At 45.0% G+C, this 21,927-nt stretch overlaps 1 protein-coding gene across 2 annotated transcripts; it reads right to left on the minus strand.

Annotated features, from left to right (window-relative positions):
* Position 1: 1 nt before the first annotated feature.
* GTF3C2 (general transcription factor IIIC subunit 2) lies at positions 2-21,407 on the minus strand. 2 transcript variants are annotated; one of them, XM_068564795.1, is made up of 19 exons: positions 21,140-21,407; positions 13,019-13,289; positions 12,534-12,855; positions 11,654-11,939; positions 9,733-9,827; positions 8,868-8,945; positions 8,623-8,721; positions 7,305-7,532; positions 7,019-7,130; positions 6,694-6,802; positions 5,363-5,388; positions 5,049-5,178; positions 2,929-3,073; positions 2,660-2,821; positions 2,389-2,476; positions 1,595-1,723; positions 1,146-1,298; positions 888-995; positions 2-572 (listed from the first exon to the last, which is right to left on the minus strand). In XM_068564795.1, exons 2-19 carry the CDS (start codon positions 13,263-13,265, stop codon positions 354-356), a joined length of 2,736 nt encoding a protein of 911 aa, XP_068420896.1. In that variant the 5' UTR covers positions 13,266-13,289; positions 21,140-21,407; the 3' UTR covers positions 2-353. The 2 variants fall into 2 exon arrangements, with proteins under 2 accessions (XP_068420896.1, XP_068420897.1); XM_068564796.1 differs by lacking the exon at positions 21,140-21,407 and adding an exon at positions 16,280-16,386.
* Positions 21,408-21,927: the final 520 nt, after the last annotated feature.

The raw sequence follows: 21,927 nt of genomic DNA on the forward strand, positions 1-21,927 counted from the left end.
GTGGTCTCAAAAACACCCAGTACCTTTACTTAGTTTTACCCACTTCACAATATGCTCAATATGAGCAATTTGACTCCCAAGCCTAGGTCAGGCCTGAGTGTTTCTCGTGAGTCATAGTTTTATGCTGAGGAGACTTGAGAGTTTGTGGAGGGAGAACCCCCCTGCCCGCGGGGGGCCATGATGACAGAAGAAGTCTGTGGAAAGAGAGGGACCTAAGGAGTCCTGGGGAGGCAGGTCTAAAGGTCCAGGCCTGGCAGCATCACTGTCCAGGAAAGCCCCAGTTCCCATGGCTGTGTGCACGGGGCCAATTGTTCTCGGCAGACTTCATCCTGAGTGTTCTGTGGGGACCACGACTAGGGACCAGGCAGAAGGCGATGGCTGGTTGGAGGGAAGCCAGGCCCTTTAGTGGGGGAGGCCAGCTGGAACATAGCATTGAAGTGAGCTCGGCTTTCAAGCTGCATACGGTGGCCCAGTGGGCAGGTGAGTGCACGGACAAAATGGATCCGAACGAGCCCTGACTGCCCCCCAGAGACCAGCCATCCGTAGGAGTCCAGGTTTGGGCTGAAACGTACCTGTGAAGAGAATAGAAAACAAAAGAGATGCTCACAGTTGTTGCTTTAGGGTGAGTCTTAGCTGTAAGAGCAAAAAAAAACCAAAAAAAGAGCCACAATCTGAAAGGATAGGAGGACCACGATGGGGTGAGAGGTAGGAATGAGAAGACGATGAATGAGGTATGTCTATCATGCTCTGGAGGATGAGAGTGCCGGAGCTGTTTCCCCCCCTTCGCCGTCTCCATTACCTTTTCATCTCCCATTTCATTGCTCACAGGCCCAGAGTTGGGAGGAAATGAGATGAAGGATGGCGAAGATGAGAGAGAAGGTTTCTACCTTATGAATAGCTTCCAGCTGCAGCCGGTCCAGGCAGAGCCGCGTTTGCCCCTCTCCCTCCTGCATGCGCAGTATTGGTTCTCTGTGGGGCAGACCGTGGAATGAACCCTGGGGAGGAGGGTGTAATAGGAGAGAGAAAGCGAGCAGCTTCTTAGTTTTGCATCTTTCTGCTGGAACTCCTTAGGATTCCCTACTATACAAGGACTCAAGTTTTTTACTTTTTCTAATGCCACACCCATTCTCCTGGCCTCAATTTACCAAATCTGTGTCTTGAAAGAGCAAGTAGTGATGGTTGACGGTTTCAGCGTAAGTTCGAGCCTTGGGAGGGTTGGGGGCCCCGGATGAAGCAGAAGAGTGGTCCTGACCTTCAGGACTGTCCTGATATGGCATCAGATCTGCTTTATATATAGGCTAGAAAGAAGAATGTTAGATTAGGTTCTATAATACTGAAGACTGAATAAAAGTAAAAGAGAGAAAATTGGTTTGGAGCAGGAAAGACTGTAAGTAGTATGTTTAAACATATGTTCAGATGCACGAGGGTAGGGGAGATTATGTACAGCTCTATTCTAAGACTTCCAGGGAGAATATCAGGGCTGGGAGACCTAGTACTAATTTGTACTCTGCTGCTAATTGGTAGCACTAATTTGAGAGGTCATGGGGATTAGGACCCAACAGATGGTGCTGCTATTAAATATTCATATACGTACGAATCTTCGCTCTACAGGTCGTTTGACATTTATTGGGTTCAGTGCCATATCAGGCAGTATAGCTGCAATGAGCTCCCCAGATATATCTCCTGCAGCTATTGTCCCAAGCCAGTCGGATCCTGAAAGACTCTAATAGGAAGAGAGAGATATTTTTCATTCATTCATTCACTCATATTTATTCAGTTCTGTGAACTGGTAACAACTTCACAGTCTGAGGGGGGAGAGACATATTTGCACAAACAAATATGAGTTTATCATAACCCATATCCCTGAAGATACAATTACCACACACCTGTCTTCTCCTTTTATCCAAAACTACTGCCTCTGGGACTTCCCCAGTGGTCCAGTGGTAAAGAATCCGCCTTCCAATGCAGGGGACGCGGGTTCGATCTCTGGTTAGGGAACTAAGATCCCACATGGCGCAGGGCAACTAAGCCAACGTGCGCCACAACTACTGAGCTCGCGTGCCTCAACTAGAGCTAATGTGCCACAAACTACAGAGCCCACGTGCCCTGGAGCCTGCGCACCACAACTAGAGAAGAGAAAACCCGCACGCCACAACTAAAGAGAAGCCCACGCGCCGCAACAAAAAAGATCCCGCATGCCTCAGTGAAGATCCTGCGTGTCGCAACTAAGACCCGACGCAGCCAAAAAGAATAAAATAAATTTAAAAATATTAAAACAAAACAAAACAAACAAACCAAAAAAACCACTACTGCCTCTTTCTGACCACCACTAGGTGAGTAAAGGAAACGTTTTCCTGTGTAATGAAGGTTTGGAAGAGAGGGGCTCACCCAGACAGTGCCTTTTCGAGGAGCAGTGAAGTAGGCCTTGAAACCAAGGTAACCAGCATCAATATAATGAATTCCACAGAGTCCATAACTGTAAGAGAAAGAGAAAAGAAAACCTTGCTTTTTCTAAGATTAGATTCATTTCTTCCCCCACAATTCAAACTCTCTCAGTGAAACAACCCTCAACCCTCCTCTCCCCACAGCAATCTGGCACAGTGCACCCCAACCCTTAGGGCTTGCCCCCAGAGCTCCTCCTCTCTCCATCCTGCCATACGAGGCATAGCAGTTGTCCTGAGCCACAGTGACGCCATTGTAGGGGAGCAGCCAGGCCAGCTCTGTACTCAAGAAGCGCTTGATAGAGTTTATTGGTTCATAAGGTCGTCGAAGGTCCCAGAATTTGATTTTCCGGTCGCTCCCTGCAGAGACTAGGAAATGACTGTGGAAAGATGGGAGAAGAGGGAGAGGATCAAATCTGAACAAGCCTGGAAGAGTCAGCCTGTCCCAGTCTTCACCTCCCACCTCCACAACCCTCCTATTCTATACCTGTTAGCTTTGCACCATTGAAGGGTACGCACAGCCTGGTCATGGGCTAGGAAACACTGGAAGGGGTAGAGCTTCAAGGAGCCATCAGAGAGCCGTATCCGCTGCAGAGGCGAGTTCGTGGGAAGGTTCCAGAAAACCACCATGCCTGAGGTAGGGACAGAATGCGCAGGTATTAGAGCCAGGTTCTCCCTTCTTGTTCTAATTCCTTTCTCTGGCTCCTAGGATCTATGTCTTCTACTCTCAGACCTGATGCCTTATGAAAGGCTATAGGGATCATGATTAGCTAGCCAACATTCCCTCTATGGTTTGAAGACTCAACCTGATATTAGTTCCAGTTCTCATCAACAAAAGTAATAGCTTAGTCTGAGATCTGCAGTTGAAAGATAGGTTGAATGAACCCAGTGTCCTCTACTCCCTACTAAATAAAAATAAAGGGATTTTTTAAAAAGCATAAACCTTCCAGGACAAGGGTTGGCAAACTACAGCCCATGGGCCAAATACAGCTTGCTGCCTATTTTGGTAAATACGTTTGACTGGAACACAACCACACCCATTTGCTTACCTAAGGTCTGTGGCTGCTTTCACTTTTTAATGGCAGAGTTGAATAGTTCCAACAATGGCAAAACAGCCTACAAAGCATAAAATACTCACTATCTGAACCTTAAGAGAAATGTTTGCCAACTCTGCTCTAAGGCAAAGAGAACAGGCAAGGAGCCAAAAGCAATAAAATGTAGAGGAATAGAAAACAAATGGACAAATAGAAACTAACTCAGCTGATCCAAAACAAGCTGACCCCTGACCAGGCTGGCAGAGGACGAGGTAATCAAAAGTATAACTTTGATAAAAGTGAAAGACAAATTAAAGAACAATAATAATTTAATAAACAAAAGTGGGGGGAAGCGGGACTTCCCTGGTGGCGCAGTGGTTAAGAATCCGCCTGCCAATGCAGGGGTCACGGGTTCGAGCCCTGGTCCGGGAAGATCCCACATGCCACGGAGCAACGACGCCCGTGCGCCACAATTACCGAGCCTGCGCTCTAGAGCCCGTGAGCCACAAATACTGAGCCCACGTGCCTAGAGCCCGTGCTCCACAATAAGAGAAGCCACCGCAATGAGAAGCCCGCGCACCGCAACAGAGTAGCCCCCGCTCGCCGCAACTAGAGAAAGCCCGCGCACAGCAACGAAGACCCAACGCAGCCAATAAATAAATTAATTAATTAAAAAAAAAAGTTGGGGGAAGCATGTGAAGCTAAAACCCCTTTTATACATAAACTCAGGAAATGTAGCATCTATGAGCCTTTTTGAAAAAATTTGACAGTGAATTACAGCTAAACAATATAAGTAATTCAGCAATGGAGGGGGAGACCGAGATCAAAGGACTGGTGGAGACAGGCAATCATTTTCAATATAGAGTTAAGATTAAGTAACTCTGGGAATTAAGATAGCAAAACAGCACTGAGTATCACATACCTTGACAGTGTAAGAACAAGACCACCAAAAGAAACACAATTAGGAGATCGTGAGAAGGATGACAGGAAGCAGTGTAAGAGTGCTAATTTCCTTATCACCCTAGCAGAAAGTCTACTGGTGTGTCTAAAAGTGAAACTGTCATTTAAAAACAATAACAACCTAATAACGCCAATTACTTAATGTTATTTATAATTTTTTACTTTTTTCCCTTTTAATCTTAAAAGTATCTTTATGGAACTAATCTCTCTGTGGTGAAGGAACATTTATTGGGAGCTTAACTAATTTTTCAGTTTCACTTGCCTTTTCCTTCCATGAAGTTAAAGTATAATTAAACTTAATACCTTTTAATTTAAAATAGTATCTAGAGTATGATCCCATTTTTACAGAATTCTTTATCTCTCCATCTAATCTTTTTATCTTTATACCTGCATAGAGAGCAGCATGAAATGATGTTTATCTACTCAATTATTTCTTTCTGAGTAGAAAAATTCTAGTGACTTTTTTTCTCTTCTTTGTATTTTTTTACATTTCATGAATAGTTTTAAGTATATAATGTTGAACACTGAATCAAAAAGGAAACAACAACAGAAAAACAAGCATATATAAAAGTTTAAAGAGCGGTAGCTCCTTATGGTCTGCTTTGCTTTTCACCATTATAATATCCAGCAGCCAGGTGGTGGTGGGGCCGGGTGGGCATCCAAGCGAGGCTAAGGCACTGACCACACTCAGAGGGGTCTGACGCTTGCATAGACCCCACCTGAAGGGTTGCCACACATTGGACCTGCAGGGACAGGAGAGACAAGGCTAGGGTTAGGGATAACTACTGTTTGGAACAAAGGCTCCAATCCTTGTTTAATCCAGCAGGAGGTGGGAGATTTTTCAGGTGGAAGGAGACTCGCTGTGGAATCAGTAAGGGAGGCTCCAGAAGATGGAGCCTTGGCTAAGGTAGCAGGTTCCTCACTCACCTTATAGATGGCAGGCTTCACTGCATCTGTGAGGGAAGAAGAGCAGTAACTGACACTCTGCATCCAGAGGACTGAGGTCCTAATCAGGCCTTGCTCTTAGACCAGCACCCCCAGCCCTTTCAACCATGCCCTTCCCTCACACTCTTCTCTTTTCACCATCAAATGGATGAACCTGCCTCTATCTGCCCCCAGATTCTCCTTTCCTCCTGTTCTATCTGATAGTGCCCTTCCTCCTATCAGAATGGCTAATCCCTCCACTCGGCTCTCGTCTCATCCCCTCCTTTTCCAGAGCGTGGCTCATTTGGTTACCCTCCCCTTCTCCTGCCCTGTCCACTTTCTCCTCCCTATTGGGTCACTCTCATACGCACATGTAAACATGCACTCTTGTCTTCTATCTAAATCAAACGAACAAACCAAAGCCTTCCTTTACCCATTATTCTTTTTTTTTTTTTTGGCCACGCCACGCAGCATGTGGGATCTCAGTTCCCCGACCAGGGATTGAACCCACGCCCCTGCATTGGAAGCACGGAGTCTTAACCACTGACTACCAGGAAAGCACCCCTTTACCCCTTTTTCACCTCCAGCCACCGCCCTCATTTATATGATCCCCTTCACAGCCAAACTTCCTGAAAGAATTGTCTATACATTTCTGTCTTCACTTCCTCACCTCCCACTCCCTCCTCAGCCCACTCCTAACACCAGACCACTGAACAGGGGATTTCTCAGGGTTCAAACCTAGGTGCCCTCTTCTTTAATTACTCAGTGCTGTTGAAAAACAAATAAATTCAACCAAATAGGAGCTGCATTTCCCTGCCCCTTCCTCTTTGTGCTCACCTTCACAAAGGTGAATATAGAGGGAGAATTCTATATTCTCTCCCTCTCTTCACAACAAAGAGAGTGTGTTTACGTGTATGTGTGGTGGTGAGGGCAGGAGAGGTGGAGGACAGGATCTGGGGGAGGAAGAGGAATATGGCAGGGGAGACAAGCCCCAGGCGCAAGCCTCAGCCTTCAGCAGCTCTTTACACAGCCAATTAACTGTGGTAGCAAGAGGGGGAAGACCTGAGAGCACAGGAGAGCAGGGAAGGGGGGGAGATAAAAGGTAATGTGCTGAAAGTGGGCAGTTACAAGACTGCAAAAGAGAGGACTGCATGCAGGCTGCATGCAGGCATGAGGTCAAGAACAACATGTGTGAAGTCAGAATGGGAGGAGTGACTCGGTAAGGCTTTGTACTGCAGAGACTGGGCCTGGAGGAGTTTCAGGGGAGACAGAAAGGCCCTGCTAAGCTCTGGCCACAACTCCAGCAGCCCCATTCTCCTTGCTGTGCTACTCACCTAGGGGCTGCTGAGCCAGCAGGGCCTCGGGATGGGGCAGACTGAACAGCAGCACCTTCCCGTCTGAGCAGGCAAGAGCCAGGAGACCCAACCGGGGCAAGAGAGGCGCCTAGAGGGTGAGACCAGATCTGCACTGAGGCTTGCTGCCTTCAGGCACCTCTCAGAAAACTTTTCAGGTTCTGGTCCCTGAAAATATGATATGGAGTTGCTGGAAAAACTCCACCCACCACTCTCTAACCTCCCTCCCTCCAACTCTGGGAAGACCCAGGGCCCCTTTGTCCTGGCTCTGAGTCCTAGGGCCATCCCACAATCAACTGGGAGGTACCTTCCGAGGGGTGCCTGGAAGTTCCCACGCTCCACTGGGGCAGAACTTGAGGTCCCAGATGCAGCCGTGGTCACAAGCAATCCCATAGACAAAGTGGGCTCTGTTGTCAGGACTGAGAAGAGAAAGCATGTGGGGAGAATGGGTGGGAAGGAGGGGCCTGGAGCTGCCAGAGCCTGTGCTCCCCTTGTCTCAACCCAGTCTGAGCCTTGCCCCCTTCCCCTGCCCAGCCCCATCCTTCTCTCCTCCTCAACCACCCTCCAATGGCAGTGTCCCAGCCCCACCTCACCAGCTTTCTTGCTGCAAGGTCCCAAGGTCCCAGAGCTGGAGCAGCCCAGGGCCCGAATGAAGCTGGCTCAGTGGGTGTGTCTCATTCATGTCAGGGCTGGAGAAAAGAGCCACATACTGCGAGGCTGCTGCCCCCTCTGGCACTGGGCACCAGTCCAGAGCCCAGAGCGGTCCCCCCGTAAAGAAAGACACATCCCAGCGCTCTGGGTGTGCTGTGATAGAGCTAAATCTAGAGAAAAGTCAAAGATGGGATGAAAAAAGGAGTTAATAAAAGGTAGTACGGACTTCAGTAGGTGAATGGATAAATAAACTGTAATACACCCAGACAATGGAATATTATTTCACACTAAAAAGAAATGAGCCATCAAGCCATGAAAAGACATGGAGGAACCTTAAATGCACATTACTAAGTGAAAGAAGCCCACCTGAAAAGGCTATATACTGTATGATTCCAACTACAAGATATTCTGGAAAAGGTAAAACTACGGAGATAGTAAAATGATCAGTGATAACCAGAGGTGGGGGAGGTGGAGGATGAATAGGCAGAACTGAGTATCTTTAGGGCAGTGAAAATACTCTGTATGATACCATATTGATGGATACATGTCATTATACATTTGTCGAAACCCACAGAATGTACAACACTAAGAGTGCACCCAAAGGTAAACTATGGACTTTGAGCTATTATGATGTGTCAGTGTAGGTTCATCAACTGTAACAAACGTGCCACTCTGGTGAGGGATGTTGGTAATGGGGGAGGCTGTGCATGTGGGGGTCAGGGAGTATATGGGAAAAACCCCCTCAATTTTGTTGTGAACCTAAAACTGCTCTTAAAAAAGAAAAAAAAAAAAAAGTAATGTGAACAGAATGGGAGCTCCACCTGGAGCTCCTGTGAACTGACTGAAGCAAGCACCAGAACATCAGTCACAGTCTACAGGTGAAACCAGTCCTAGCCACCATTTGTATCTTCCTCCTTTCCTTCCCAAAGTCTGTCTAGTCCTAGGCTTACCTTCAAAGATGACAGGTTGTGCATTCTGGTTTACTAGTGTTCTCTCTAGGGCCAGTTTGTCTAGGTCTATCTGAGTAGATGTGACCTTGAAAACTGGTTTTACCCTCAACCTCCCTAGGCTCCCTCAGTCTGGCCAGCAGCGATAAGCACTGCAAATTCGAGAGGGCTGACCAGATCTAGCCAGCACTCCTACCCTTGGGACCAATTGGACCAGCATTAAGGGAAGAACAGGGCCAATCTATCATCCCTTTCAACATCCATTTTTCATTTTTCTGTCTCCCAGAATCAGAAAAAGACGTGCAATCGTCACCTGTTTATTCGGTAGAGTGTGCCATCTTCAGGAAGTCCTTCACGTTGTACAGAAAACAGTGGCGACTTCTCCTCCTGGGGCAGGTAGTGAGCTGCCTCACTGGGGGAGGGCAAAGGGAATAGCCTAAATTTGGAAGAGTTTCATCCATCCTGGGATTCCCATTATAAATCTAGAGTCCTCTGTTACCCTTCTGTCTCCAGTGGTGTCACCCCCTCCTAGATTTCAAAGATGTTTCTTCAACTTACAGTTCAGATAACAATTGCCACTTCCAGGCTAAAGGAATCCATTCTGCAAACTCCCAGTATGAATGCTTCTGTTCTCGGCTGGAGAAACAGAAGCATCATGAATGAAGGAAGAGAGAAATTCTAGAGCAGCGCTGCCCAGTAGAAGTTTCTGTGATGATGGCAGCGATCTATTATCTGTGCTGTGTAACACACTAGCCGCCAGCTGCAAGTAGCTACTGGGCACTTGAAATGTGGCTAGTGCAACTGAGAAACTGGACTTTTAATTATATGTAATTAATTGAAAATGAAATTTAAATGGCTTCATGCAGCTAGTGGCTACCATATTGGACAGCACAGCTCAAGAGCTCTTGCTTTGGACTTCCTTGGTGGCGCAGTGGTTAAGAACCCACCTGCCAGTGCAGGGGACATGGGTTTGATATCTGGCCCGGGAAGATCCCACACGCCGTGAAGCAACAAAGCCCATGCGCCACAACTACTGAGCCTACGCTCTAGAGCCCGCTCGCCACAGCTAATGAGCCCACGTGCCACAACTACTGAAGCCCACGTGCCTAGAGCCTGTGCTCCACAACAAGAGGAGCCACCGCAAGAGAAGCCCGCGCACCGCAACGAAGAGTAGCCCCCGCTCGCCACAACTAGAGAAAGCCCGTGCAGCAACGAAGACCCAAGGCAGCCAAAAAATAAAATACAATAAAATTAAAAAAAAAAAAGAGCTCTTGCCTTTGGAGCAGTGCCTTTTAGTTATGAATGTCTTCACAGTGTTCTACCCTGTGAGTGCCTTCCGCCCTTCCCACAGCCCCACTGCTAGATCGTCCTTTGCACTCCTCCACCACCCTTTCATCCCCAGTCCCCGTTCCCCAAGTCTCACAGGTCCTTGGTGAGATGAAGGCACTTCCAAACAGGAGCCATGATGTGATTTGGTAAGCCATTGGGAGCCACTCCCCGGCAGTGTGGCTTCTGCTTCTGGGGATCAAATTGAAGAAAGTGTAAGGGAGAGAATCTTATAAGCTGGAGAAAGTCCCCAGGAGACCGCTTTCCCAACTTTTACTTTTCTTGGCATTACTTCCTCTCCAACCTTTTACCTATCAGCATCTTAAAAGATTTGTATCTCAACCATTACAATGACCTCTTCATCTTCTGCTCTTATTCCTCCATCAAAACCGCAAAACCTGCTATCTGTTTTCTGTTCATCTTCCTTAGCGTGTCTCCATGGCACTTGATTCAGAGGACTCCTTTTGCTTCTTGAAACTCCTGCCCTATGGGGTAGTCTCTCCTTATTCCTCCCACGTCCCTAATATTCCTTCGCAGGCTCTCCCTCCTCTGATCCGTTTGGTCAGTGATGGTATTTCCCAGAGTCCCTCTGTCTCCTCAGCCCTCAATACACGTACTCCTTGTAATTTCATCCCATGTCTCATGGCTTTGACCACCATTTTAATGCCTGATTATCAAGTCTGCGTCTTAGTAAATGTAAACTTTACTCAGTCTCAACTTTTCTACAAATCCTAGACTCAGTGTGGTGCTGAGCCATATTAGAGCCTGAGGCAAAAGGGAATATCAATTATACGGTTGCTATCTTTATTTAAATGTTTGATATTCTCTTCACCATAGATTTGTTGCATTAATTTTGATTTTTAAAATGTTGCATCGAGATATTTATCTTGATTACTGGGGGTTTTGGTGCTCCCTTAAATGTTGCATCTGGGAGAAGTAAGGCACTGGTCCCATATATCTGACTAGCAAAGAGACGTCTCCAGAAGGATGGCCCTTGATCTACCAGCACCTCCAACTTGACATGTCAGAAAGTAAACTCATCACCTCGCCTGCCCACCTTCCCCCCTCCAGTGTCCCCCACTCTTTCTGTGTTCCCAAGTTCAGTGTATGAGAGCACCATCAAAGCTGGAAACTCTTACTCCTTCCTCTCCTTCAACTCCCAACTGCTATTAATTCTCTTATATATCTCTTTTATCTGCCTCCCCGTCTTCTCTTCCTTCACTGCTTAATTTAGGCCCTTACTACCTCTGGAACTGGAGAACTGAAGCTGTCTTCTTTATTGTCAACTGCAAATTAATCTATTTTCCTAACTGATCATGTTATTTTTCTACCTAAAAACCTCTGTTGTATAGAGTTTCTGTTTGGGATGACAAAAGTTTTGGAAATGGATAGTGGTGATGGTTACACTACATTGTGAATGCACTGAATGCCAACGAATTATACATTTTAAAATGATAAATTTTGTTTTATCTATTTTACCATAATTAAACAAACACACACACACAAACACACACACCCTTTGTTGGCTCCTATCAGTTTTAGTCCTTTCATCCTCTCTAGTTTAATCTTCCCCACCACTTTACCACAGGCCCTATGCTGCAGCCACAACCAATTTCTGGGAAAACCATCCTCTCTGGCAAACTTCTATTCCTTTCAAGACCTAGCTCAAGTATCATTTCTCCATGAAGTCCAAGCAGTTAATCATCCTTCCTCTATATGCCTAAAGCATATTGTTCACTCCTGATGCAGCACCTATTACACTGTGAGCTCTGTAAAGCAGGACCTTGTCTTATTCATGCTTGTGTTTCCTAGCATAGAGTAGATGCTCAACATATGAACGAATAATTTTGTTTAGTTACACCCGCAGCCCCTACAATCTCAACTGTGTTTGAAGTTGCTCTTTTTTCCTTTTACCTGTTTTGGCCATCCTAGTTACTAGGCCAAAGCTTTCCTCCTAGGCGTCCTGCTGACCCCCTAATAATCCTGCTATCCCCATTCACTTTGTCTATTCAGGTTACCCCTGAAGTGGATCCTCGTGCGGTGCTCCGGGGCACTGTAGGCTCGGGGTCAGACGAGCTCTCACTTGGGGCCTCACTTTCTTCTCCATCTTCAGCCTCAACCTGGAGAACGAAGTCTTCGTCCCGTGCAGTGTCATCCTCTTCTTCTCTATAATGACAGGCTGCCTGCTGCTGGCTCTTCTTGGGTTTGGTGGGGCTGCTCACCTTGGGGCTCTCAGGACAGGACACTGGAGCAGGCAGGGCTGTTGAGAGCTCTTCAGCCAGTTCCTGAAGATACAGAAGTGCCCTGTAGGATAGGGCAGAGTCAGAGCAATACTCACAGACACTTAACTGAGAGCCCACTTTGCCCGACACTTGGCTGATTCTTATCTCACTAGATCCTCCCAGTGACCATGTGAAGTGGCCATTAATTTCCCTTCCCCTTTGACAGATGTAGAAACAGAAATCCAGGAAAGTTAAGTAACTTGGCCAAGATGATTCAGATCACATATGTGGAATCTGAACCCAGGTCTTCTGACTCCAAGTCCAAAACACTTTTCACTCTACCACAGTCAAAGATCATTGAGGGCGAAGGGAAAGAATGGAAGGGCACATATATACTGACATATACTGGGCAGTAAAATTGCAATGAAGACTTGGAGGACATTGTGAAAAATGTGATAGGATATGAGGTACAGAAAGGAACCTCCCAGATAGACAAATTTAACCACAGATAAACTTGCTGTGGTAAGAGCTAGAAGACTGCTCAAGTCCCCAGAACCCAGACACCACCCCTGCTTACCTGACACCTCCTCACAGTCCACTCATCTCTCCAGCATCTGCCCCACCCTCATCCCTTCGCCCAGCCCCCCTCCACCAAGCTGTGCCCCAAAATCCTTACACTTGGGCAGCCCTTCGGCGGGGTCGTTCCCCAGGAGGGGTCTCAAAGTCCTCAGGGGGCCTCTTTGGATGTGGAGACTCTGGCTGATCTAGGCCTTTTGACAACTTCAGCAGTAGCAGATCTGCCTTGGACTTTCGACCTCGTTTCTTAGGCATGGGGGTGGACAGAGGGTTGGATTGATCTAAGAGACCAGGAACCCGAGGGGCTGATGGAGAATTAGGCTGCTGGGGCCTTTTGGGGCCTTTCCGTGTCCTACCACCTCTCTTCGGGCCAGGCTTTGAGGCCCTAGGCTTTGGGACCTTTGACATCTCTGAAGAAAGATCTGTAGAGAAGAATATGGGTCTGTGAGATGGGACCAGAGCTCAAGCCTCTTTGGAACAGATTACACCATACCCAGGTTTGTAAGGTCCTATGAGCTCAACCTGCTCTCGTTCAACTTAAGCTGAGCATGGGGAGATAAAAAGCTGAAAGGTCAAGGGACATACCTTGCTGTTCCAGTCTGGAGAGGGTTTCCTGTTCTGGAGGGAGCCTCCTCTCATCAAGAGAATCCTCAAATCCAGGCAAAGGGGTAGGTAATGACGTCTCTATGGAAGCCTCCACGCTGGTTGTTTCTGAAGAGGCCTTGACATCAAGCTGGTTTAGCACCTCTTGTCCAGGAGAGTCTACCACAGTCATGTTCCCCACGGGGCCGGCCTCCTCCAGAGCAACACAGCCGACCCCGTAGGGATCCATCAGCACCCCCTAAAATGGCTGCGCCTGCATACAAGAGACATACAAGTGAGTAGAAGGTAAAAGCTATTTGCACTGGCTCAGATTTTTCTACTTTCCTGTCTTTCTCTTCTCACAACCGTTTCTCCAACCTCCCCCCACCTTCCCCACCAACAAGAAACCCAAGCTCTCTGATCATTCATTCATTCAGCAATAATTACTAAGCATCTTCTACATGTCAGGCACTATTCTAGGAACTGGTAACATGACAATAAGCAAGACAGACAAGGTCCCTGACCTCACGGAACTCACATGTTAGTGGAGCTGACAATAAACAAACAAACGATAATAAAGCTACCATTTATTAAATGCTTACTATGTGCCAAGTATTGTACTAAGTGCTTTATTTAGATGACTTAAAGTGAGTGAACAATTATTTAACTCCTCTCCCTGAAACCCAATGAAATGAATCATCCCCTACCCTTCGAAAAAAAAAAAAAAAAAAAGAGAGAGAGAGAGAGAAAATCACCTGTTATGAATGTAGGAAAGGGCCACAAGTTTCTAGAATAGACTATAAAGAATAGCTGCCAGATACTATAAAGTTTACATCAAATTGAAGGAGGACAGGATGACGAGATCTGACATCCATCTTTGTGAATATTAGTCAAAGTACAGATTTATTTAAGAATAAGTAATTCTCTAGTGTCCTGCTAGCAATCTTTCAGCTGGATGGGGGAGGTGGTAGCCTATGAGACAATTAAGGAGCATCCTACTAAATTAAGAGACCATTTTCACACTGAAGAATAGACTAAAAAATGGTCATGAATCTTCATTTTCTTCAAACCCAGGAAACCAGCTGTGCAACCATGGACCAAAGTAAACTGACAGAGATAAACAATACACTGACTACCAAACCAAAAACCTGAGCAACATAGAACTCTGCAAGGGCCCAGCTTTTGGCCAGAATAACCTACTTGTCTGTAACAAAAGGGAAGAAATAGCTCAGATTCCAGGAGGAACCTCTCCATAGGTCTATATAGGTCTTAAGGATAAAGAACTCATCAGCCTCAGTGGAAAAGTGTGCTAATACAAATACCACAAGAAATATCATACAAATTAAAGTTTCCAACTGTCTCTCTTGAGGAAGCTACAGTCTATCATTATAAACTACAACAATAGCCAACTCTTTAACTCAGGTGCTAAGGATACATTATAACATCATATGCTAGGGATATAATATAACACTATCAAGGTAAATAGAGGTCAATGAGAATCCACCTACATTGTTCTCTGGTAAACAGCAAACCCTGAGAGAACTACTCCATTCAAAATTAGTAATAAGCAAAAAGGATCCAATGGGACCTATGCATAGTTACCATGGAAAGAATAAAAAGGACACAAATGAAAAAGGTGAAAAGTACCCTTTCAAAGAAAGTCTCCAGAAAACAAGAAATTTTCCAACAAAAGCTTCTATTCTTTCAAAAAAGCCAAAGAGACTGTGGAATCCAAGATTTAAGAGACGAAAGAAGAGATAAAACAATGGCAAGGCAAAAAAAAAAAATGAGCTGGCAGTCATAAGGAAAGAAACTGAGTAAAAGAATAAAATCAAAGAAATGAAAACCAGAGGAGAAGCAAAATGCTGAAACTATATGTACTACTGAAAAGACAATCAGTGATATGAAAGACATGTTTGAAAAAAACCACACAGGTTGTAAAGAGATAAAAGTGATTAGTGAGAAGATGATACGGATGAAAAGAGAAAGTGGGAAGCCAACATATGAATAATTGATGTTCCTGAAGAAGAGAGAAGAAAAATGGGAACAGAAAAAAAAATGTTCAAAGACCTAACAAAAGAAAATTTCCTGAAATGAAAACTAGAAATGCGTACTTTCCTAACATAAAGGAAGATCTCAGTCTATAGATCAAAAGGGCTTATGGTGCAAAAGGGAGACAAAAATCAATAAGTACTCATCAAGACCAAGAAATACAAGTGAAGATACTAAATTTCTCCTACAAAGAGAAAAAAATCAGGTCAGCCTCAGAGTTCTCAGAAACATTTGATGTCAGAAGATAAAGAAACATTAAAAGGATCAAGAGAATTCTTTACTTAACTGTCATTCATGTAAAGGTAATGGGATGACATTCTAAATATGCAAGTTTCTAAAAAAATCCACTTGAAGACCTAATTTAGCCAATGAAAGATAAATCAATATAAAGAACTTTCTAGTGGAGAAGTTGTGTTATTAAAAGGCTGGTAGTAAGGATTTAACCCAGTGACACATCATTAACTGTGGTAACTACAGGTATAGAACAGACTATAAATTAAAAATTTCAATGCCCCACAATGTAAAAATACCAATATTCTGATTGTAGTAGATTGGGGCAAAAGAAGAAGTATCTTAATTTTGCTTCTAAGGTTGACAAATTGAAAAATATAGGTTTACTAATACCATTTTTTTGGGGGGGGGGGGTGGCACCGTGTGGCTTACGGGATCTCAGTTCCTAGACCAGGGATTGAACCCCAGCCACGGCAGTGAAAACCTGGAATCCTAACAACTAGGCCATCAGGGAACTCCCTACTAATACCATTTAGATGTTTAATAGAACTAAAAACAGTATACTATATTGCTTCCAAAATACCCAATAGGGCTAAGAAACGGAAGGAATTTTCTAAAAGACCACATAATAAAAGATCATTAAAAATAATGGAAACACACACACACAAAGAAAAAAGAAAAAAAAACAACACAAGGGTGACAGAAACACGATAAATAAAAGGGATTTATTACAGGGTATTAAATGGTTCACATCAGTGGTTCTCAAAGGGTGGTCCCAGAACTGGCACATCACTTGGAAGTCAGTTAAGTGCAAACTTCCAGTCCTACCCCAGACCTACTGAATCAGAAACTCTGGGATGGGGCCAGCACTTCATGTTATAGCAAGCCTTTCAGGTGATTCTGATGCATACTCAAGTTTGAAAACGACCTGCATAGAGGATCACTGGAAGGGTTGGGGAAAAAACGTTTAGGAACAAGTACTTGTCAAATTGAGAAGTTGTTTACAGCTGCTGGTTCAAGAACCACATGGCTTCTCCTCTGCCACGGTGGGGAGCCAGAAGCTGGCTGAAGAAGCCCCTGCCATAGCTGATGGCTCCGTAAACAAGCTGCCTCTGCAATAATCAGAAAGTGACCAACTGAGGAAGACTCTTCTCTGGCTCCCAGATCCAGAACCGTACCACTGCCACAACCTGCAACAGCAAAATGCATGCCTTCTTGCCTGCCTCCTCTCTAAACTCAAGTCCAAATTTGAGTTCTTCAAGAGCACATTTGATTGGCAAGGCCTAAATCATATTCAGAATCTTGGATGGAAAAATTCCAGGAAATGAAATTTCTAGCTTTCCAGGCTCTCAAATGGAGGGTGCTCATTCTCTCACATCCCACTTACCCCAGGGTAGAAAGTAGGATCAGTGTTTTCTCAATTCCTCTCCAGTGTCAATTCTTGACCAATAGTCCTCCCCATCTTGTAAAAACCTTGTTCCTTCCAAGCTCATAACATTCAGCTAAATCACTGCTAGTCACTCCACTGTCACACCTGAAACTTGTCAGCATATAAAACCTTTTAACCTCTAAAATCACTAAGACACCCAATATCTGATCACAACCTCCCATCATTACAGCTAGGTTGCTCAACTATCACTGTATCTATTCTTTAACCATATTAATTAATCCACTGATCTCTCCAATTTCTCCCTATGTCAGCCACATACCATGTAGTTTAGACTCCTTTATTTTTAATCAGACTCTTGTTGATATTACAAACTTCCTTTCTTTTTGTCTTTTTGTTCCATAGGCCTGGCAAAATTCAAGCCTGGATGAACCAGTCACCCATCTTCTCCACGGGAGCATCTAAGGTAGTTGAGCACTAGCAATCACACGTTCTCTCTAATCAGCTCCCATACCCTCTCTCCTCCAATGTCTGATCCCCTAGTCCTCAGCAGATAACTTAGCCTCAGATTTCTGAAACAATCAAAAACCATACTTCAATTTCTTGTCAGATAACCTAACACTCCCTGCCTCTGAGCACCTCATCCACTTTCTAAAGCCAAACTTTCCACTTGTGTTCTGGTCCCATGCCCCCTCCTGCCCCACCCAAAGAAACTGAAGATGTTTATCCTTTTCCTTTCCATTGGCTCCTTCTAAACAGAATTTAACGGGAATCCCCTAGTGGTCCAGTGGTTAGGGCTCTGCGCTTCCACCGCAGGGGGCACAGGTTCAATCCCTAGTGGAGGAACTAAGATCCCGCATGCTGTATGGTGCGCCACCCCCCCACCCCCCGCCAAAATAAATAAAATATGTGCCTCGCCAAAATAAATAAATAAAATAAAATTTAAAAAATAAACAACATTTAATTATTTTTTAATTTTCATCTTAACACAAATACAACTATCCTTCAACCCACAGTTCTCCAACTAATATCCTACTGCCCCTCACAGTCAAACTTTAAGAGTTGTCTGCCCTTGATGTTTTAAGTACCCTGCTGCATCCTAACTAGGATATTGCCCTCAACTCATCACTGAAGCTAAAGTGATCAATAACTGTTGTGTCAATTAGTCCAATAAACTCTTCTCAGCAGCACCAAGGCTCCTTACCACTTGTTTCTTGAAACATTCTCTTTTCTTGAGAAGCAATTCAAGTGCAGTAACCTTCCAGATGTTTACAAAATTTCCTCAGTCTTTTACAGTTGTCTTACACCTATTTGGTAGCTTTTTTGCTTGTTTGCAAACTCACCACTTTTGTCTCTCCAAGGTATTCAGTTTAGTTTGCTTTCTTTTCTTTTTCAGAATTGTTTCTATAAAATCTTTAGTTGATACAAAATACTTATAAGTGTAGAATATAAAGAATAACAATAAAACACCTGTATATCTGCCATGTTTCAACTTACTTTTAATAGAAACAGTAACTCTTACATACTCAAATTTCCTTAAAATTTAAATATGTCACAATTATATAAACATAGTGACAAATCAACTGATATTAAAAATGTTCGAACCAATACAATGACTCTTGGCAAGCATTCAGTTCAACTAGTTAGAGTGACCAGGCCTATAGGAAAAAAACCTACAGGCTTCGAGAATTCAGTGTGCCATGGGCATCAGTTTGTATGCTTTACACAGGAAATGGAGAATGTCAGTTAACAGAGGCAGCTAGTTAAATGGAATCAGTTAAGAGAATTTCTACATGTCTTAAAGATTTTTCCATATCATTTTCCCACATACATCTTTTTCATTCTTCTTAGTTACTATATGGTGTTCCATAGGATTATAGTTTATTTGGATATTTCCCATCTAATGGACAATTGGATTATAATATTATTACAAATAATATTGCAATGAATATTCTAGTATAGATCTCTTCATTAATGAGAAATTATTTTTCTAGAATAATCATCTGAAGTGGAATTACTGTACTGGGTTAAAGGGTATACACATTTCAAAATTTAACAGATACTGCCAAACAGGTCACCAAGGTGAAAATCAATTTATACTCTTACTAACTGTAAAAATGGGTATACCCTTTTTACCACCCCTTGTCAATCTTTGATTTTTGCCAGTCTGATGGGTGAAAGAATTCTTCCCTACTGTATTTATTTGCATTGTCCTGATAATAATTGAGATTAGCAACTTCTTTTTATATGTTGGACATCTATGTCTTTTATGAATTGCCAATACACATAATTTGCCCATATTTCTATAGGACAAATTGATCATTCCTTATTGATCTGTGCAGTTATTTATGTTGCAAATATTTTCTCTCTGTATCTACCTTTTAAAAAAACTTTGCTCATGTTTCTTGCTAAACTGAGGTTAAATTTTATGAGTTAAATTTCTCAGTCTTCTCCTTTATGGCTTCTGTTTGTGTCTCTTTTTTTGGCCATGTTGCATGATGCCGGGATCTTAGTTCCCTGACCAGGGATCGAACCCGTGCCCCCTGCCGTGGAAGTGCAGAGTCCTAACCACTGGACCACCAGGGAATTCCCCTGTTTGTGTCTTAAAAAGGCATTTCCTGGGGCTTCCCTGGTGGCGCAGTGGTTGAGAATCTGCCTGCCAATGCAGGGGACACGGGTTCGAGCCCTGGTCTGGGAAGATCCCACGTGCCGCGGAGCAGCTAGGCCCGTGAGCCACAATTACTGAGCCTGCGCGTCTGGAGCCTGTGTTCCGCAACAGGAGAGGCCCGCGCACTGCGATGAAGAGTAGCCCCCACTTGCCGCAACTAGAGAAAGCGCTCGCACAGAAACGAAGACCCAACACAGCCATAAAAATAAATAAATAAATAAATAAATAACTTAAAAAGGCATTTCCTACCCCACTGATATAATATCAGAATATAAAATATCTTCTTTTATTTTCTTCTAATAATTTTTCTAATTTTGGATTTTACATGTAGCTCTTTAGTCCATCTGGAATTTTCTTATCATAAGAGATACGGGTATTTACTTATTCCATATCTATCTTCCTTAAAAGTTTCAAGAGATAGGGATCTTGTCTATCTGACTCACTATTGTATCCAGAACCTGGTACGTGGTAAGCGCAATAATTAACCTTTGTTGATTGAACAACTGACTTCTCAAGGTACAAAAATCTCTATAAGGATTCACTTCTCATAGAAGGCATGGCATTGTGGTTAATTTCCATTTTTGACTTCACAATGCAAATTCTGGACACAAGTAAGGGATGTTGAGTAAATGTGTACCAGAGTTTATAAGATTTTGCATCTGCACCCCAACTTGTCTGGTTCCCATGCTGCTCCAAGGCTGCCAGCCTGATCTCCCCAGATGTGGAAAATGATTAGATAACACTGCTCCTCAAGTGTGGAATTACTTTACACACACTGTTTGGTCTAATACATTGTTTCCCAAAGTGTTCCTATGGTACAACTGGTGGTATGCAAGGTGATTTCTGAGATACAAAAATGAACGATTTTATTTGACTAATTGTGTTTTTATTTTAACTTGTATATAAAAAAAAAACTATAACTAGTCCATGAAACCCATGGTTTCATCTACATTGTTTAGATCAAGACTAAAGCACTTAAATCCTAAAATTAAATCAATTTAAAGAAAATTACTAAGAAAACAATACTACAGTTGATAAGAAGGGGTGGCCAAAAAGAGCTGAAGGCACAGGAATGACAGGTTTGTGTAACAATATGCCCCTGGGGCTATAAGGCTTGGCCATACCCTGCACCCCTCTAACAAAGTGAGTTACCACCGGTGAAGCTGAAGTCACCACCTCTGCCTTCCCCAACAGAAAGCCAAGTTGCTGCGGGATAAAAGGACTAGATTGGGAAACATAACTGGCCCCAGGCTGCGCCAATGAGGTTGCAGCGCGCGGGGCACAACCCCCAGGGTTAGAAGAGCCTCACCGAGGAAGAGGCTGGAACACAGCAGAATGAGAAGACCGACCCGCTACCACTCTAGGGGTGACCGCCTGCCCTTTCTCAGTCCTGGGCGTGGGGTAGCTTTCACCACTAGCCTGTTCGGGAAGCGAGCCCTGAGTTTCGTAAGGCTGAGGACTACGGTAGGTTCGCAGAGTCCGAGGGTTGCAATGTAGGCAGCGCCGCGGCCGGGACACAGGATGAGGTGTTACGGACACCGCGTGGGGAAAGAAGGCGAGACCCGAGGAGAGCAGAGATGGGGGATGCACGGTTGCCACCGTGGGTTAGGGAGGTGGGGACCACGACGGTTTCCGGAGGAGTTTAGGGGCTGGAGGTCGCGATGCTGTGCAGAGGCGGAAAAGCGGAGCCGGAGTTGGTTCCCAATATCTTAGTGCTACCGAAAAAGAAGTGGGGTGGGGGGGTAGTAATCGTGGGGCCCCGCACATCCCGCTGTTGTACACTCACCCTCACCAAAGTCCTTCCGGAAGTCCAAGTTCGAAGATGGCGCCGCCTGTCTGGTCGCCGTTTTATGACGAAATCTGGTAGCTACTCTTCATTGACGTCCCCCCAGTGCACAAGGTAAACACGTGGGCTTGGTTGGGAGTTTGTGCCCCAGGACGTTTTCTATTAGACTATGTATTCCATAATGCAGTGCGGCGAGCGTCCCCGAGCCCTGTCGCAGCGGGCGCAGCTCCCGGGCCTTAGCGGCGCAGGGGATGCCGCTGTACGGCCTTATGGGAATTGCAGTGTCCCGAAGGGAAGACTGACGCCTGCGCGGTGACAGTCGTCGCGCCCCCGCCGGTTCCCACGCGGCTTCTACTCGAGCATCGAGAGTGCGGGTGCCCAGGCCTGAGTGTCGCTCCCGAGCGCGGAATCCTGGCTTTCTGTCGAGACTACCGGCCTGTGGCGGGCAGGGCCGGGCTGATGTGAGAGTATTGACCTGCAGCCCCGCCGTCGAGCCGAAGACTGGGAGACAAAGGAATCCTTGCCTCGGGGGACGACTCCGGCTTCCCCCTCAGGGCAGCCCCCAGCAGATCCAGCCACTAGTGAAGTCAAGGATGGACCCGAGACAGAAACACAGTGAAAGGGAAGAGCAGTAGAAAAGCCTGGCATGGGGACGCTCTACTCAAGTGATCCTCGGGCTTGGACCCTCCCCTTGGTCGTAGGCCTTGCCCCACTCCCTCCCTGGGAGGTAGGATGCTGGTGGAGAAAGAATGTAACAAACTTCCGCCCTTTCCTGAGGCATTTAAAGC

Source organism: Eschrichtius robustus, chromosome 15, assembly GCF_028021215.1.
Source record: "Eschrichtius robustus isolate mEscRob2 chromosome 15, mEscRob2.pri, whole genome shotgun sequence".
Lineage (NCBI taxonomy): Eukaryota > Metazoa > Chordata > Mammalia > Artiodactyla > Eschrichtiidae > Eschrichtius > Eschrichtius robustus.